The sequence below is a fragment of the Siphateles boraxobius genome, unplaced genomic scaffold, assembly GCF_051911475.1.
Source record: "Siphateles boraxobius isolate OS27281-9 unplaced genomic scaffold, OSU_SipBor_1 104, whole genome shotgun sequence".
NCBI classification, from domain to species: domain Eukaryota; kingdom Metazoa; phylum Chordata; class Actinopteri; order Cypriniformes; family Leuciscidae; genus Siphateles; species Siphateles boraxobius.
In genome coordinates this window covers 474,014-494,360 of record NW_027508705.1, presented here as the reverse complement: position 1 = coordinate 494,360, position 20,347 = coordinate 474,014, and the positions used below count along the sequence as shown (strand labels likewise).

Genomic DNA, 20,347 nt, shown 5'->3' with positions numbered 1-20,347 from the left:
CCCATGCTGTTAAATGCCATAACTTAGCCGTTATTTGGATACAAATGCTGTTCACCATTTATGAGCATTCACAAATTGATAAGTATTATGATTACTGTCATTAAGATGAATGAAAAAGCTAATAAATAGCACTCTTTGTACCTGTTTGAACTCAGCAAAGCTCCAAGGCAGTGTTCGTAGTGCTTTGTGGGTAATGTAGTTCTGTTGCCACAACTACAATGCTTGAGAGTAGATCTGACTGGATGGGTGAGGGGGGCAGTCTGCATGAAGAGAGCAATGAATCTCTGTGGCACTTTTATAAATTATACCCGGCAGGTCAGGAGAGGTGAAGACACAGAGAGGAGTATGAACGTGGACTGTTAAATCTGTGCACTGAAGAGAGAGTGATTTACCTCACAGCGGAGTTTAATAACAGTTGGATCATGACACGCTGCATCAGAGCAGCTGATTCAAAGCCTTAATGCTGTCTGTGATCTTCTGTACTTTAGCTGGCTCACTAAAGACTCAATACACACATTTCCTGACCAGTGTTGAAGAAGATAGCTGTAACTCGCCAGGCTACAAGATACTTCTAATATCATTCTAGCTGTGTGATTTTTAAAAAAAAAATTGTTTAATTACAAATAGAATTACCTAGTTTAAGCTATATAATAGGCCAATGTCTTTTTAATTAAATTGTCTAAAATCAGAGCAGCACAATCTCAATCAGGGTAATTGCATCTTACTTGAACACACATTGTCAATACAGCTAATAAAACGGAAAAGGTCCTGAGTGATCATTGAAATAAACTTTTTGAATGAACCAAATTGCTAAAATGAATCTTCCAATATTAAAGTTAGTTTAAAGCTTTTCCCTGAAACTCATCGTGAATAAAATAAGGCTTTATGGAGTCTTTCGCCGCCTCCCCAAGTTTCATTTTAATTAGGATTATAGATACCATCTTTATTTATTTTTTCTACAATTACAAATAATCAAAAAGCGGTTCTAATTAGTTGAATTTTTAAATTGTAATCTTTTTATAAAAAAAAAATGTATAGTATAAATACATATAAATATATATATATATATATATATAAATATATATATCACTATGGCTTAAATGCATATATTTTTGTATATTATTATGTATTCTGTGTGGTCTTTTTAAAATTTTCTAGATTGTTTTTATTTAATTTAATACAAATTAATATAAAATTTGAATAATTTAAATAATGTTTTAAGATCTATGTCGTTTAATCAAATGAATTAAAAAAAAATTGGCAAACAAAGTGCTGCACAACAGGGGTTCACCCACAAATTTAAATTCTGTCATAATTTTCTCACTTCTATGGAAGTCAACGGAGCCTATCAACTGTTTAGTTATCCCTATTCTTCAAAATATCATCTTTTGTGTTCAGCCGAAGAAATAAATTCATTAAGGTTTGAAACAACTTGAGAGTGAGTAAATGATGCCAGAATTTTCATGTTTGGCTGAACTATGCCTTTAAGCATTCTTGAGTATGAATAGTAGACAAAATTGTGCAGCTCATTCACACAGAAACACGCGAAACATTCAGACTTCATATTTAAATAGTCTTTTTGCAGTTTAGTATTCACAGAATCAGACGCTATTGTGTATCTCAATTTAAATACATGCATAGCCCTACTTTCGATTTATTCATTCCTTTTTTACGACTGGATTCCGCAATTCCATCCGCATTTTCTGCATAGTGGAAATCATAGGGTCCTAATGAAACTACAGCCCTGCATATGCCCCTGACAAATGCTCTTTGAGTCATGGTGCCAAAGCCGCTGACCAATCTTTCGTCCCGCTCATTTCGATGTGAAACGGCAGTTCTGAGAAATAAATAAAATGGCTCTGCGCTAGCCCCTTTAACCGTCTGGTCTCACTCTCAAACCAGAAATTCATTCTAGTGAAGCTGATGCAAAACAAAGCCAGACTGCATAATACTAGTTTGCTCCCATTATAATCACTGAAGATGTCTGCACTGGAAATGTGTTCAGCTGACACACATCCCGTTCATAATATGAATCACATCGCACAGAGGCTCCAGACACTTTATTTTCCCAGTCTGTCAAAAATGAAATAATTTTATTTGGATTCAGGAAGAGTAGGATCCATCACCATGAGGGGGCTGAGTTACACTCGAAATGACTCCAGTCTTCATCATCCAGACATCAGATCTCACTGCAGAGCATCACGGACCCCCTCAGACTCCTTAAACGTAACGACTGCAGTAATGAGGCAGTATATAATGGGACGCTGCAAGCCCCTTGGCGAATACGGCTTACGAAGGGCTCTGGATCAGAACTGTACAGTCTACAGGACAGCTCGTAGGGACGGGAGATGCACTGACAATAAACTGTGATTAACAATGACACCACAGTGGCCGGCTTTGCGGTTCGCTCTGGAGATCAACATAACTTGACCGGCAGGACCGTTGTAATGCTGCAGTCGTGTGGTGAAAACTCTAATCATTCAACAAGGCCCTGTTGTTCCCCCCTTACTGTCACTACAATACTGCCCCCTACTGGCCATCAACTCCTCTACGGTCCCTTACACACTCCCATTCACACTCTCAGCACTCCAAATCTTTAATTTGCCATTTAAAAGTCTAAGAAACTTGCTTGGCAGTTGTTCTTTCGGTGGCACAGTTCAAAATGCTGTCCCCTGACACTTGATAGCTAAGGAAAGGATACATAAAATGCTTGTGTGATTTGGTTACTACACATCTAACGGCCATTTCTTTGGCTATTGTGTCCGCAGACGTTACGGTGGTGTATCAGAACGGATTGCCGGTGATATCCGTACGTCTGCCGTCCCGACGAGAGCGCTGCCAGTTCACCCTCAAACCCTTGAGCGAAACAGTGGGCGTTTTCCTTCAGCAGCTGCAGGCCGAGGACAGGGGCATCGATAGAGTCGCCATCTACGCTGAAGGTACAGTACATCTCTGACACTACTGTTGTTTTCTTTGCATTATAAGCTGATTTGTCTATGGATACTGTGTATACAAGTACTGCTCCAATAACTGCCTAAATTTAAATAACACTGACGCGGTCAGATCATTTCCACAATGACCAACGCAATCTACCAGGTAGCGTCTGGTTTAAGACGCGCTTTTTTTGGGCGGTAAATAATGGCGCAAACACCAGTAAATTGACTAATGCAAACCTTAGTAAATCACCTTGCATGAATTATTTAAATACTCTCCTCCCATAAATGTTGCGTCTGAAAGGGAAACTCCTACAAATGCAAATGCAATAATGTCAGCCGCAAAAATAACCCTATCAACGGCTTTTCAGCGCTCATTTTTCACTGCGTGTCTTTAGTAAATCGTGACCAGTAGTTTTTTACCGCTAAAAGAGGGTTTGCGATGGTACAAGCTGTTAGTAAATCTGGCCCTAGATCTTGAATGTCACATCAATTTAAAGCACCTTACTCCCTAAAAGCACACCTCTAACATAAGTGTACTGACAATACAATGATAACAGCGTTTTCACTTTTGGGTGAACTATCCCTTTAAGAATAGTTCATGTAGTATTGTGCATGTAAATACTGCCATTGTTCGCAGTTCTATGGGCAAAATATAATTAAAATTGAAGTTATTATCAGTTTCCGTTTTTTAGTTAAATACACAAATCGTAGATGAACTTGTGGCTTTATCTGAGGTGTTTAATTGATAGTACATCTTTAATCTAATTGAGGAACATGAATCATTTGTTCTCTGTGCAAACTGCATGTCTGCTCTGTTTCAAGCTCAATTATTCCCGTGTGAGAGGTGCTAGAGCTTTCTCTTGCCTGTAGATGAGTGAGAGAGGTTATCCGCTGTCTTTCACCTCAGATTGGAAAAACCTTCTCTTCCTGATGAGCATGCTAATGCACAGCAGGAAACCTTTGTGATAAGCATTTAGATTGGCTCTCGTATTTCACAACTAGTTCAAAGAGGATTGCAGTTAAAGAGACTGTACACTTTCACGCACCTCTAATTTCCCTCTCTTTCTCTCTCTGTAGATGGAGCAAGGATAGCGTCCTCTACAGGGATTGACATTTTACTAATGGACAGCTTTAAGCTAGTCATAAATGACACAACACACCTGGTGCAGCCACCCAGGAGAGGTGAGTTTGCCCTGCTGCATTGTGGGTCATTATGTGCAAAACTTTGCAGAGGTCCAGGAGATTTTTTTTATATTCTGTGGGCATCCGTTGCAGATCTGCTACCGCACGAGGAAACAGAACGATTGAACGACGTCAAGCTCTTGGTGCAGCAGCTCTACAGCACTCTGCGCATAGAGGAGCATCAGCTCACCAAAGAGAGAGAGCTGATTGGACGACTGGAGGACCTCAACTCGCAGCTCCAGCCCTTGGAGAAGGTGTGTTGTTGGGGTTAATGTCACGTTATATGTCTAAATACGTCATGTTGACGTCAAAAACAGAACTAATTTATTGCCCTCATTCTGAAAGTATATATATATTTTTTTTTAACAGTTTTAGTCTATTTTGCACATAAAGAACGTAGGCACACGCGCGTGTCCTGTGGAAGTCGTTTCCACCTCAGAGTAAACAAATTGAAAAGGTAACGATAAGATATTAACAATTTTAGGAAATGAAGTTGCATTACAGAAAAAGCCACATTGCAAGATATAAAGTTACAATTACAAGAAACAAAAGCCCTATTCAGACGGTAATTGTTTCTCATAGGGACGTAAGGTATTTGCAACATTTACAGGGGTTAGTCAGTCATTTTATACAAAATGTTGCTGTTTTCTTCCACCAGCCACATAAAAATCCCTGGCTGAATTACCTATTGTTTTTTGACACACAACAAGGTCATGTGATAATTTAAACTGCCGTCCAATCCCACATCTCTGAGTTTGCAAGAAGGGATCGTTTAAAAATCCCCCATTTAAATCCTTTTTGACCACTGCCGAGCACCGTACGCACGCTAACTGTTGCGCTTCGTAGAAGTTTGCATTTTAAAGATGTACAATTTTATTAGGGCAACTGAAATACTGGAAAGTACAACCCCATTTCCAGAAAAGTTTGGACATTTTCTAAAATCCAATAAAATCAAGAATCTGTGATTTTGTTAATTCTCTTGAACTTTTATTTAACTGACGAAAATACAAAGAAAAGATTTCCAATGTCCACTGACCAACTTAATTGCATTTTTTAAATATAAACAAATTTTGATTTTGATGGCTGCAACACACCCCAAAAAGTTTGGACAGAGGCAAAAAAAAAGGTGAAAAGATTATTGAATATTTAAATTTAGCAGTTTTGGAACCGTCCACAATTATCAGGTCAATTGAGGGTTGTAACCGTTGAGGGTGTCGTGATTGGGTATAAAAGGAGCATCCACTAAGGCCTCTGTCTTTGCAAGCAAAGATGGGTCATGGCTCAGCACATTTGTGCCAAATTTCACGAGAGAATTGTCAAACAAAACAAAATCACATTTCTCAATGCAAGATTGAATAGAATTTATGTCATTCATCATCTACCATACATAATAGTGTGTCAGGGAATTCAGGCAGGAGACCTCTGTTGAATGTGCGCAACCTCAGAGGGCACTGCATGAGAAACCGGTGTGTTTTTTATTTATATATAGCCACATTGACTCAGGAGTAACTGTGGTCACTTAACTCAGTCTGCCACTGTATCATGAACTGCAACTTGAATCTGTTACGGAAGGAGAAATCTATACATCTGTTCAATGCAGAGCTCTCTGAGCTCACCTCAGATCTCACTATTTAAAATGTGTTATGTAGTTATATACATTAAAAATAGAAACGAAGCAGCTTTAGGTTTAGCTTGTGTAAATAAGAGGTTGCATTAACTTTTCATTCCACATTCATAATTTTGAGAGTATTTCATCATTCTGCGACTATTTTCCTATTTTTAAACAAGATATTCAAAGGCACATTATGTAAGATTTTTGCATTATAATATCCAAAAACCACTAGCACAGTGATGTGTGTGTATATATATATATATATATATATATATATATATATATATATATATATATATATATATTGTTGACTTGTATACTTATATTAGCCCAAATGTTTCCAACAATGTTTAAATCCATAGAAATTCAACCACATTTAATGTTCCTCCTCATTGCGTCGCCTGTCAATGAAGCCATGTCCGCGTTATACTCTGTTGGCATTTTTACTGCCGTAGAAACCAAGAAAACACAGTTAGTCTCTTGACAGATGCAGAAGTAATAGTTGTAGCGTCTAGTACACCACTCTTTTGTTTTTTCGCACATGGACCACAATTATTCGCTATCGTTTGCAGCAAGTTCTGTCGCCTAAGATGACTCGAGAAACGTTAACGTACGGGTGAATCAAATAACCCAAGAAGAGTTTTCGACAAGAGGAAAAATGAACGAGGAACAATATCGGTGTTGCATTTCCTAACACTCTTTAACAAGTCTGGTGAACAAGTCTTTCCTAACAGTGTTTGATTTTAGTTTATTTAGGGCTATAGTCACTATTTCAAAAGTCATATTTAGTCACAGGGAGAATGATATAAAGTTGCAATTACAATAAACAATTACAGCTGCAAGATATTAAATATTGTGTCGCAGTAATATTTGTTATTAGCAATGTGCCATATAAAGTCACAGATACTTGTTGTACTCTGTGGCAGCTTCAGGCTTCCATTTGCATCCAGCAATGCTGCACAGTTTAGAAAAGTTCAACTTTATGCAAATGAGCATAAATGTGATGCGACAGCTGGCGTGTAGACAGTGGAGCTCTCGTGATTCATCTTCTGTCAAAGAAAATGGAGAAGTTAATGTGACTGTAAGCAGTTTCCCTGCTCTATATGATTCGTCTCTGCCCATATGCAGAGATATAATAACAAGTCATACATGCATTAAAAAATGCTGATGTTGTGTACATAGTCTTTTCCCTGCATTGTGTAAATTTACAGTATAGTGGCAAGATCAACAAACATCTCATTTGTGATCAGATTTTCTAAAGCTATGGCCATTAGTAGTTTACCAATAACCTACTAGCATCCATTAGTAGAACTGCCAGTATGAGCAAGAACAGCCAAAACTTCAAAAAAGTTGCATTGATCTTAGGAGACGAGCACAGATCCAGTGTACATGCGCTGCTGTTTGGATCAATGGATGGTACACTGGTTCTGTGCTTGTCTCCTCAGATCAATGCAAGTTTGCAGGTATGTGTAAATTTTGGCTGTTGTTACTGAACATCTAAAAATGTATGTACAAATTTGACATTTATGAATTTATATATGAATAATGAATGAAGTATGAATAATTATATACATTTCTTATTAGTTTCACCAACCGCTGAACCGCACACACAGGATTGTGGGATATCACAGGCAGGAAACATCTAAAGTGATACTAACACACATTATCTGATCACAGCTGATGACAGCTGATAATTAATCTGAAAGTCTAATTGCACAGTAGATTGATTGTGGAATAGAGGCTTTTTACACACTGAGAGCTGCATAAATACTGTTAATTTTGTAATTGCAAAGTTCTGCTCAAGTCAACTGAGACTTGCCTTCAGGGTTTTTTTTTCTTCCAGCATTAGAAGTGAGTAAAACAGACCTAATAACGCAAACAACAATTTAATTGAGAGCACTGACCGCTTCACTGACTTTTAAATGGACCACAGTTTCTTTTGCATTGTATGAATTTTTTTTTCTGCAAGGATAGCAAATCAAAAAGATGCATTTAGTCTTAAAAAGGAGGGCGCAAAATAGACTAAAATACCAACAACAAAAAAATGCTTCCAGTTTGAGGAAATTAACATGACATATTTTGGATTTACATTTACCTATTTGGTAACAACTTTATAATAAGTACAGTAATAAAGTATTTACATTTTAGTTTATAGTTAGTTCATAGTTCATATATATATATATATATATATATATATATATATATATATATATATATATATATATATATATATATATATATATATATATGTGTGTGAACTATGAATTAACTATAAACTAAAATGTAAATACTTTATTACTGAATGAATAACTCACTATTTGTATTTAGCATATTAATATATACCACTAACATATATATATATATATTAGTGGTATATATTAAAGGGTTAAATCACCCAAAAATGAAAATGATGTCATTAATGACTCACCCTCATGTCGCTCCAAGCCCGTAAGACCTCCGTTCATCTTCAGAACACAGTTTAAGATATTTTAGATTTAGTCCGAGAGCTTTCTGTCCCTCCATTGAAAATCTATGTACGGTATACTGTCCTTGTCCAGAAAGGAAATAAAGACATCATCAAAGTAGTCCACGTGACCTAGGTGGGTTAGTTAGAATTTTTTGAAGCATCGGAAATACATTTTGTTCCAAAAATAACAAAAACTACGACTTAATTCAGCATTGTATTCTCTTCCGGTTCTGTTGTCAATCCGCGTTCATGAGTCCGCTGACGTAAGACGAGCTGACGTGTGTCTGGTGCGCCCGAGCTTCGTTTACAGTCTGAGGGAGACGCACGCTGTAAACAAAACAATCTTTGCAAACATGTCCAAGGATTTCGACACAGGGAAAGACTTGCATTTTTTTTAACCAGACATATTTATTTGAACCCGAATACACGGACGCACCAGATACACGTCAGCAGCGTCTTACGTCAGCAGCCTCACTGGCCTCGTGAACGCGGATTGACAACAGAACAGGCTAAATACAAATATTAATTTCTTCATTTATTGATTTATTGTCACCGTAATTAACACAATGTTTATGGTTTAATCAGCTCGTATGTAAAGAGTCATTTTTTTATCAAAAATACAGTAAAAGCAGTAATATTGTGAAATATTATTGGAAATAAAAATAACTGTTTTCTGTGTGATTATATTTTAAAATGTAATTTATTCCTTTTAGAAAGCTGAATTTTCAGCATCATTATTCCAGTCTTCAGTGTCACATGATCCTTCAGAATTCATTTTAATATGCTGATTTGCTGCTCAAGAAACATTTATTATTATTATCAATATAAAAAAAAAACGTTGCGTTGTGAACCATGATACACTATTATTTAAAAGCTTGGGGTAAATAAGATTACAAAAATAATTAAGTAATACTTATATTCATCAAGGAGGCAGTAAATTGTTTCAAGTGACAGTAAACTAATATTACTGTATATTATATATTAATATTATATGTATTTTGTTACAAAAGATTTCCATTTCAAATAAATACTGTTCTTTTGAACTTTCTATTCATCAAAGAATGAATCACAGTTTACTCAATAGTGTTAAGCAGCACAACTGTTTTGACATTGATAATAATAATAATAAACATTATTATTATATGAGCACTATTAATAATTCATAATACCAGTTATTGAGCATTTAAATCAGCATATAAGAATGATTTCTGAAAGATCATGTGACGCTGAAGTAATGATGCTGAAAATTCAGCCTTGCCATCATGGAAATATATTTTACATAGAAATATATATAATCTATTTTATATATAAATATACATAATCCCAGGTTGTTAATAAGGTGCAAAGAAAAGCACTTAAAATGTATAAACCATTCTAAACATAAGCCATAAGAAATTCTTGTTAATGATTTGTCATTTTACTTTTCAACATGTTGCAAAACATCTTAGCTGAGAACCTATGTACTGTAATGCTAAAATCCTATTTTTTAGATGTTTCTAATATCGAATGTAATCTCCTTTCTCAGGTTAAAGAAGAACTGTGTAAGAAAGCAGAGCGCAGGACTACGTGGGTGCTGTGGGGTGGGATGGCTTACATGGCCACACAGTTTGGCATTCTGGCACGGCTGACCTGGTGGGAGTACTCATGGGACATCATGGAGCCCGTCACGTATTTTATCACCTACGGCACTGCCATGGCTATGTATGCTTACTTCGTGCTGACACGTCAGGTGAGCACCTCCAGCTCTTTATCTCTAGATCAGTGGAATTTCATAATGTCCCTGTGAATGCAAAGGTGCCGAAGCAGGTGGAGATCCGTCTGACCTCTCTACCGGTGTTCTCTCACACAGGAATATCTTTACCCAGACGCCAGGGACAGACAGTACCTGCTGTTCTTTCATAAGGGGGCGAAGAGAACACGCTTTGACATTGAGAAGTACAACAAACTGAAGGATGCGATTGCTGATGTAAGCTAGTGCACAAACAAACATCATCCCTCTTTTCAGTCTCTTAAAGGAACGGTTCACCCAGAAATAAAAACTGTCATTATGTACTCACTAGACATGGTGATTTGGTCAAAGTAATTAATATGTACAATTTGGTATGGTGGACAATTAATAATACAGTGAATCAGTAAGGGATAATGTACATCCAGCTGGTTGTTATCGCAGAATAAACCCCAACCAAATAAGTAATTAATTAGACACGAAATATTGACTTGAGTTGAAATATTGCAAAAGTTTCGCAAAGAAAGCAGAAGCTCGCAAACGGCAAGTTCAAACTATTTTGACATTTAAAGGATATGGTACAGTCATACAACTTATTACACGGCATTTTGCCACATAAATTATTATGGGGATAAGAGATATTAATTTGAGGGACATTTTTACCCAGAACTTCATTTAGACCCTAGTTCCTGCGGTCGAAACATGCTACGGGCTTTGGCACCGGAGGAACCTTTTCATAGTTCCTAGAACTATTGGTGGAAGTACCCGGATTTTGGCGTGTTCGCGGCGCAGGAAAAATCAATGAGTTTAGTTCTAGGAACTTCTTTTTGGAGGAACTAATTTAGCTCCTACTTCAGAGTAGGGTCTCAAACAGCACCATAGGAATTACCAGTGACCTTTAGTGTACCGAGTGGCCGAACGCACTGTTGTGTAAACACTCATATTACAGCCTATATATTTACTCCAGAAACTAACTCTACGAACATGAAAAACAGTGATAGATGGGTCTCTCAACCTTTATGCTGAGGAGAAAATCCAACGTAACTTTGAGGGGACCAAGTGAAACATGATTATGTATTTCTGCTCAGCTAGCAACACTGGACATCAACCACACGGCATATGCTAATACCTTTTCATATACTGTCTACTTTCTATGTATTACAGTTCTATCTAATAACATATTAGACAGGACTGTTAGACAGATCGTAAACTAATGAACACGGAGAATTCACTGGCTCTGGCGTTCTTAGCGCCGTCAAAATAAAAGTCACAACAACAAAGCCGGCTTACGTCACTTCAGAGTTCCTACTGCAGGTGCGATTGCAACCAGGAAAAAATTGTTCCTAAGGCAACCATTAGTTCTCAGGGAACCACCCTGGTGGATAGTTCCTAGAACTACCCGGTGCGAAAGCCCCTACTGAGTACCACCACAAAGTTCCTAGTTCCTGGGGAAAGTTCCTGCAGTGGAAACGCTGCTATACTCTCCAACTTTTACATATACAACTTCAATTTTACTCTCATTTGGGGTTTGGCAAGTTTTGCCTTCTGTCAAAAAAAACTTTATAGGACTTTATGGGTTACATGGATTACTTTTAAGATTGTTATGGTGCTTGTTGTCATTTTTTGAAGCTCTTATTTTTTTTAAAGCCCCTGATTACTGTCTGTTTTTGTTGTACGGAAAAGCGCAGTGTGAACATTTTCTCCAACATCTTTTCCTCAGGCGGAGTTGGATCTAAAGCGTCTACGAGACCCGCTGCAGTTGCACCTCCCTGTCCAGGAAATCAATACCAGCGAGGACTGATGAGGACATGAAGCCCTTTCTGCCTCTTGCTCTTATTTCATTCACTTCTGCCTCTTTGCGTTTAGTTTTCTGTCTGTCTTTTTGTGTTTTGTTTTATCTCTACAACCTCAATGAAAAACCATATCCACAGCAAGCTTCTGAGATTTATTATTATCCTTTTTGTTGTTTTCTTTAATTTGGTAAGTCTATGCAGAGGAGAAGAGATACAATTAAATGAAATGGCAAAACTACATCCATGAACGGATGACAGATGCTTGCGGATCAGGCGCCCTCATAACGCTACAGGACCACACAAACAGACTTCAGACAGGAAGTTGGTAGAATGGGATTCAAACAGTACATCGCTATGAGACAATGGCTCCACGTCTTGCATGGGACACAGACTCTGAGGTCTAAAAACCATCTGCCCTCGGGTTGAACAGTTTTTTTTCCACATTGGAGTACTGCTGATATCCCTAACTCTGACACTTTGCAGAAGAGATTTCGGGATGTGGTGCTCTTTTCCATCTCGGGAAAGATCCGTTTACCATCAAACCAGTCCTCTTGTGGCTGAAACGCTGCATTGACACCTGTGCCCAAGAGCCTAAGCTAAACCGTCTTGATTCCTTTCTCGCTTCCTGTACGGACATGTTAAGAGCTGGCAGACCTAACAGCTAAAATATCACTGTGTGTTCTATTATTCCAAAAAGAAAAAAGAATCAAAGAAATGTTGGCACTTTTTTTAAAAGCCATATTATGTTTATTATAATGATGGAAAAAAAAGAAAAAGAAAGGAGTAGAAATCTTTTCTTTTACTCCTCATTAGGTGATTTTATTTCTATTTTAACCATGCCACCAGACATTACACACCTGCAGATGCTCTGATACTTTATTTTTCGAGATTCCCATCATCAAACGACGCTCAAATAGTTCATCCCTAACGCTCTGAGCTTTCTTTCTTTAGAAATATGATGTACCTGTACACACTCCATCGGTTTACATTGTGATGGGAAACGCACATACACAAGCTCGCTTGGCAGATGGATCCTTTTTTCAAAAGGTCGGCTCTTTTCTCTCTAAATCTTCTTTGGAACATCATCAAATGGCATTTTCCCACAGTGCCTCACAGCATCTGCTGCAGCGTGCTTGTTACTAAACACCTGTTTATCAGACGCAATTACTCATCGAACGGTCTTAAGGCACGTCACTGTGTAAAATGCGATTTCTTTTTCTTGAAAAAAGGTTCTGGACGCAATCAATTTCCCATCAGTCATGTGGCGTTTTTAGCTGCATATATCTGCCTCGATATGCCAAGTCTTCTGAAACGGGCAGAGAATGTGTAATATTTTAGATCTAGAATTAGCGTGTGTTTTGCACACTTCGTGGCATGCTATAGAGAGAGATCGTCGCATCCTTTGTCTATATGTGCTGTCTTTAGCCGACAGGCCTTAGCAATGATTCTGGCTGGGTTGGGTTGATCATCAACATCATTTATATATTATATTATTTATATATTAATACAATTATGAAAACGCAGTTTCCCTGTGTTTCGACAGAGGTGGTCACCCAGACTGTTTGAATCTGAGGGATGTGAAATCAACTTGAGCCTTGTTGTTCTCTAAAAAAAAAATTGCTCATATCACGTTTTTTAGGCCATTAGCCTATCCTGACTAGGGATGCTCATTACAGTTAATTTTCCCGCCCGACAACCGCCGCTCGTTATCCGACTATTAACCGTTAACTGATAAGATTATAATACTGAATTGGCATTAAATAAAAATAAAATTGACGAGTGTCTGTGACCCGTTAAAAATACCAAAAAATACAATTTCACAGGTTTATATTTACATGCAAACAGCAGCATACAGAACAGAACAGCAAAAGAACCTGGGTTCACATCACATTTTCACTCACCTGCAGCATTTCTGACAGTGACAACAGAGAAAAACATAAAATAGGCCTACACTAAATATATATATTTTTTAACTTAAATAATTCACAAATTAAGATGACAAAAAGAAAATCCGTTTGAAGCTTCGAAAAAATTTGTTTTCCGTCAAATAAAAATAACAGGCCTACCTCAATCCACACCTTGTCTAGTTTTTATTTAAAAAAAAGTAACATGTCTATATGATGTGGGGTTATAGTCTGGAGCGCAGCCTGTTGACAGTTAGAGCGGCGGGAGAAAACAGCCTCTCCGATGGCACAGATATCCCGGGAATACAGAGATAACGTCTCCCTAGAGTGGCCAGCTTCGGCTGTAATGTTTGCTTCGCCAGTGATATTGCATTGTACTTGTACTACAGCTGTATTTTAATACAACATAGCATATTTTCCAAGTAACTTTGTCACTATTTCTGTTAAAATGGTCCCACATAGTACTTATTTTCGCTTGCTTCACCCGTGTTATTTTTTATAGCATTTTTTTTAACCATGCAGCAAAAAAAAAAAAAAAACCTTAAAAAAAAAAAACCTTTTAACTTTTAAACCGTTTAACTGGTAGTATTAATCGGTTCAAATTTTTACTTTCGGTTAACGGTTAAACGGTCAATATGAGCATCCCTAATCCTGACCCATAATCTTTTTGTCTCTTAAGGGTATTCCCTACGCAGTCAGACCCTATCAGAGAAATAGCTCTGTGGTTCTATAGCAGAAGTCCATCCATTATGTCAGACTGTCTATGTTTGTGCTTATGGTCGTCATCAAGCGTTTTTGAAGCCATGTTTGTGTTCTGTTCGTGTCTCTAGAGGTGGATAGGGTACATAAGAGTTTCAAATCCCCTTAGAAGCAGCATGTCTTCATTCTTACTGTGTGTTCAAATATTACAGGGTGAGACTCCAGCCTACAGCTTTGAAAGAAAACATTAAAAAGATAGTTCATCCAAATATTTTCTTTGAAACAAACAAAAAATCTATATTAAACACTATATACAGTGCTGCAGTGATGAAGTATTTGTGTATGATAACCCGGAAGTAAGCATCACCTTCGTTGACTCAACAAAAACGTTATTTTCAGCGTGATGACGTGTGATGTCCCTGACAACCTCAACATTGTTAGAGATGTTGGGTTAGGGTTAGTTCACCAAAAAATGAAAATGATGTCCTTGTTTACTCACCCTCATGTCTGAAGATGTTTTTAATGAAATCTGAGAGATTTCTGTGCCTCCTTTGACAGTCTACGCAACTACCATTTTGATGCTTCAAACAGTCCATAAAGAGATCGTAAATCGAATCCATATGAATTGGGGGGGTTTAGTCCAAATTTTCTGAAGAGGCTCGATCGCTTTATGTGATGAACAGATTGAATTTAGGCTTTTATTCACATATAAACATTGATCAGCAAACATAAACAGAAGCTCAACTGCACCTGCTTGAAAGCGAGAACAAACCTCATCGGTTCTTGCTGAAGCTCAAACGTGCTGCATAACACGAGAATGAACCTCATTGGTTCTCGCATGTCCATCAAACTTGTTTGAGCTTCCGTTTACCATATCTAATGTGTGGGTTGATGAATGTACATATGTGAATAAAAGACTAAATTGAATCTGTTCGTGTCTCTTCAGGAATTGGACTAAACTGCTCAATATGGATTGTTTTTCTGAGAAGAACTTACGGATTTAGAACAACATGAGGGTTATAATTGATGCCAGAGTTATCACTTTTGGGTGAACTAGCCCTTTAAACTATATCAGCAATACCCCTTATGTCATAAAATAAAACGTAAAAATGTTTTGAGCTTGTGTTCACCACAGACTTTATTCCAGGTTTTTAACCAAAACCCCAATCAAAAATCCCATTGACTTTTAGGACAGTGGAACTGGAAGTGCTAAATGCTAACTCGTTTCTGGGATGCGACCCCAAAATACGTCACCCCTGCAGCACTCAATTCAAGTCTTCTGAATCCATACAGTACAACAATTCTGAGGAACAGAATTAAATCTTTTCCCTTCCCCCAAAGCTCTGAAATGTCGGTCATGTTCTGATTCAAACACTGATGTTAGTTGACCCAAAAATTTAAATGTTTACTTATTTACTCACCCTCATGTCATTCCAATTTCATTTACGGTTCACCCTGATTTCATTTAGGGTTTTATTAATATATGCAGCACACATACATGGGACTTGAATTAAACCACTTGATTCATATTGATTACCATCTTTTTTGTACTTTTTGATGCAGCAAAGTTTTGTGTGGACTTTTAAGGGATTGATAAAAATGCTATCCTCATTTGTTGTTTCAAAGATTTGGAAGTTTCATTTTTGGGTGAACTAACTTTTTAAATTTAAGTCAGTTCCTCACACAACGCTGTTGTATGACTTCAGGAGACCTGGAATATAGTGTTTGAGTCATATTAGCTACTTTCATAATGTTCTTTTTGGAGATTGACAAACATGATCACTATGAACTGTGGTTTAATGGAAAAGAGCTACATCAACTGTGAGAATTCTTCAAAATTTCTCTATTTTGTAATATAAATATAAATAATAATAACAGCCTATGGCTTTAAATGTGACATTGTTAAATAATTTCCATTTCACTATTCCTTTAAACAGACATTTTTGGGTGGGAAAGCACAATCCAGTTAATATAAACTAAACTGTGGTTTGCGGATTTTGCACATCTGGCTAAAAGTGCAAGTGTTGTGATGGAGGCCCTTCAGCGGTGATTTTTTTTGTCTTTGGTGAGGAGTTCAGGTCAATGGGATTTTCCCAGCATGCTTGACTGGATTACGCTGTAATTTAACACAACAAGACCTGAACTCTAGATGGTTATTTTAAGGACGACACAGCCTTATAACTGCATTATATGCAACCCAGCTGGTTTCAACGGAGCTGCTTCTCTCTTTTACCCGAGTTTGTGTGTTTTAAAAGGGTTTATCAGACAACACATCCTATAATAAACTGAAGTTTAATCTGCTTCCATCACTCTTGTAGCTAATGAGTAGAGGATACTTGCACATCTACCATTAGTCCTGGAAAAACTTTGTGGTGTATTGCTGACCCTAAGCATTAATCGCTCTATAGGAAACTATCAACTAATATAAATTCTTAACCTTAAAATCTGACCGGTTGAATGTGATGTCATTCCAGGAACAATGAGGATGTTGATGGAAGTCAGAATCAAGGTCACTGTGCATATTTGTGACAATGTAGTGTTTAAACAATGAAAGTTGAGCATTTGGTGCGGACATTTTGTCTCATGATGACGTGCATGAATTTTATATTTGTGCATAATCTTCGTCCTTAGCAGTCCAAATCATTGAATCCATCATAAGCCTAAAATACATCCATTCTGCCTCACTTTTGTGATCAACAATCATAAATTCAACCCGATACACACTCCGAACTGTTATTGCAGGGCAAAAACACATCTCCTGCTCAAATAAGCCCAGTACACTGACATCCCTTGACCGTCTAAGAGGTCTTGGGCCTGGTCTTTATCTAATACGTTAATTTTTTAAAAATTATTATTATTATTTTATTTGTAGGGTTTCTTTTTGTTTCAGTTTTTTTTTTTATATATCCAATATATGGAATCTATTCTAAAAGCGGGTGTTGCATGAATGTATGTTTACATGGGGAAATTATATATAAATGAATCAAAAAAGCAAAGATTATTATGAATGCTGATTGCCGATTAACAGACTCCTGGTTCATCAAGAGTTTAGTTTTTCATCCTTGTCCCTGGCCCTCCATGACCTCATCTGTTGCACAGGCTCTGATTGGTCAAGGTTCTCTCCTACATTGTCTTGTTTTAGCCTTTGCGCTCTCTCTCTCTCTCTCTCTCTCTCTCTCTCTCTCTCTCTCTCTCTCTCTCTCTCTCTCTCTCTCTCTCTCTCTCTCTCTCTCTCTCTCTCTCTCTCTCTCTCTCTCTCTCTCTCTCTCTCTCTCTCTCTCTCTCTCTCTCTCTCTCTCTCTCTCTCTCTCTCTCTCTCTCTCTCTCTCTCTCTCTCTCTCGATGCTGCTCGATCGCTGCAGTGCTGCCTTTATTCTAAACACTGACCTGAGAACAGAGAGTATGAAAGACCTGAGCGCACTATATAGTCTCTTTCTCTAACATTTGCCCCTCTTTGTTTAGCTCCTCATTATACTCTCACACTGATTATGTTTTAGATACGTGTATTATTTTAAAGTTTTCTTCATGTGCACTTACAATGATAATTATATTTCGGGGGAAAAAGGAAATGGGTGACTTTGAATGAAAAATGTTTTTTTCATATTCTTTATTTGTTGTTTTTGTCATTGGCATCGGATGCTGTAATGTTAGAAGACTTTAAAAATGACAGTGTAAAATCCTGTATCATTTATGAAATGTGTATAAAAGAGATATGTAATTCAATTATCAATAAATACTTATCCAGTTTTGAATCCGGTATTGATTGATTGATTGATTTAAATACCAAGTTATTTATATGACAACATATAGTATGTGGCCAGTCATGTTAATATAGTATACATGTAGGGTAAGATGGATGCCCCCAAACATAATTATTTAATCTAACCATAGACAGCACAAAATCTCAACACTTTTGATGAACACTATGCTCTGCTATGAATGGCTTGCTATTCATCTGAATATTCATCTTCTTGCCCCAGTTAGGGGATCATCTTTCTTGAATAGTGGGGTAAAATGGCCTCTTTGAATATTTTTGTAAATTAAAAGTAAATGCACATTGTTCTTAAGGGTGCCGTCTTCCCCTATATATACTGTAACAATCCAACATGCTGGATTTCCTATTATGCATACATGTCTGCAGTGCGACATGGCATAATTCGTCTAAAACGACATGCATTTAGAGGCTGCATTGGATTTTTTTCACTTTTAATTCATTTGTGACACCACAGTAGTGTACTGCGAAAGAAAATGTGACAAGTTAGTACATATACACTTTCATTTACCAGGGCAGGTGGGTCTAGATGTCACAAGGGCTTTTTTTTTTCTGTAATAGGCTGAAAGGTTCGACTGTGCCTGTTTTTATTTTAATTTCAGGGCAAGTGTCACATGTTTTATGTTGTACTGTTATACAATTTATTAACTGGCCAAAACAACAGTTGTTTGATGTATTTATTTATTTCATGTGGCAGTCATTTATTTATTTATTTGTTTCTTCATATTTAATTCGTTTTTCGTGAATTTTAGTTTTTGACATTTTGGCAATTTAGGCAATTTAACCAATAATATATACAAAAGGTTAGCATTTGTTAAATGAACATCTTTTTTTCCCTGCAATAACTTTTTTTTCATGGTCAAGATTTTAAGGTACTTGCAGAAACAACTGAACAAATCTAAACCTATTTGTCTGAGAAATATTCACTTGAGTAAAAAGCCCTGGTCTCCACAATGGCGTCCACAAGTTTAGAGCCACTGATTTAAGATATTTCTATTCTATTCTAATCTATTCTATTCTATTCTATTCTATTCTATTCTATTCTATTCTATTCTATTCTATTCTATTCTTGCAGAGTCTGCATTTACTCTGTGACTGATCTTAAGCAACAAGGATTACTGGACAGTCAAGACACTTGACACATTCCAGCCCATTTCCCTTCTTTACTTAAATGAGAGGGGGGAAAAAGCTTTGATCAAATTGATACATCCATGCCTGTTAAGCTCTAAGACTTGAAAAGACCAGCAGCACCACTCCAATTTGTCAGTCTCCTCTAGACTTTTCCATTTCTGCGATAACCTTCAGACACTTTCCTCTACTCTGTGCTAATGATACCAATGATTAGCACATTGTCCTGTCTTTCCTGGGCTGCCGTGAAGGACAAATGAAAGACGACAAACTTGACAAAGTAAAAAGCAAAGTCGGATTGATTACTGATTTAATTCGTGATTTAGTAATTGTTAAATGAATGGTTAAACATAACAATAAAATAATACGTTAATAGCTAAGTTTTAAATTTTAAACTTAAATCTTGGTCTGTTTCACAAAGCTATTGTATGGCTTCACAAAGCATGGAATGCAAGTCATGTGAACTACTTTTATCTATAGAAAGATATTGTGTGTAAATAAAAATGATCTATCTGTCTTCACATTCCTATGTACACAATATAACGCAAATGTTTCACGTTTTGCGAGTGAAAGGAATTTTTTTGCGATGGAACAAAGTTTCTTGGGGGAGTGCAAAATATTTGTGAGAGAACGTAAAACCATTGACTTATTAATATATTATTTAGAGTGTATGCTTTCTAATCTAAGTGTTGAGCTTCCTTAGACACAGTCTGACTTATAAGACAATAACACCTATAGGAAGTTCTACAGAGAGCAGGAGATTAATCTCCGCCTGAATTTCCTAACACACCGTCTACTAGAATGCATCCCATCTGCTAATGTAGGCGGTTGACTGGTGTTGGGTCGGATGATAAAGGATTCGGGATGATGTATCAGGGTGGGATGGATAAGCCGGACTCCAGTAACAATGAGAGGATGGTCCTGTCTCTATCCGGACGGCTGGGTTTTCATAGACGGGGGACAAGAGGACAGGAGAAGGGGTCAAGGGGAGATCGATGTCCTGTCCATGGGATGACAACAAACAAATTATTTACAGTCATTGTGTTAGACACATCCCTCATAATGACAGAGATAACAGACTCCACTATTAAACCACAAAGCTCTTGAAGTGACCACAAACTGAAGTGT

General features: G+C 37.2%; 1 protein-coding gene across 1 annotated transcript in view; it reads left to right on the top strand.

Moving 5' to 3' along the window:
• Nucleotides 1-18,071, top strand: part of mcu (mitochondrial calcium uniporter) — a 91,381-nt gene extending 73,310 nt beyond the window's left edge. The window contains exons 4-9 of the mRNA XM_077246752.1: nt 2,769-2,939; nt 4,014-4,118; nt 4,212-4,372; nt 9,723-9,926; nt 10,047-10,163; nt 11,644-18,071. Coding sequence (XP_077102867.1) covers nt 2,769-2,939; nt 4,014-4,118; nt 4,212-4,372; nt 9,723-9,926; nt 10,047-10,163; nt 11,644-11,724 — 839 coding nt within the window. The 3' untranslated portion in view covers nt 11,725-18,071. The remainder of the gene's footprint in view (nt 1-2,768; nt 2,940-4,013; nt 4,119-4,211; nt 4,373-9,722; nt 9,927-10,046; nt 10,164-11,643) is intronic.
• The last annotated feature ends 2,276 nt before the right edge of the window (nt 18,072-20,347 follow it).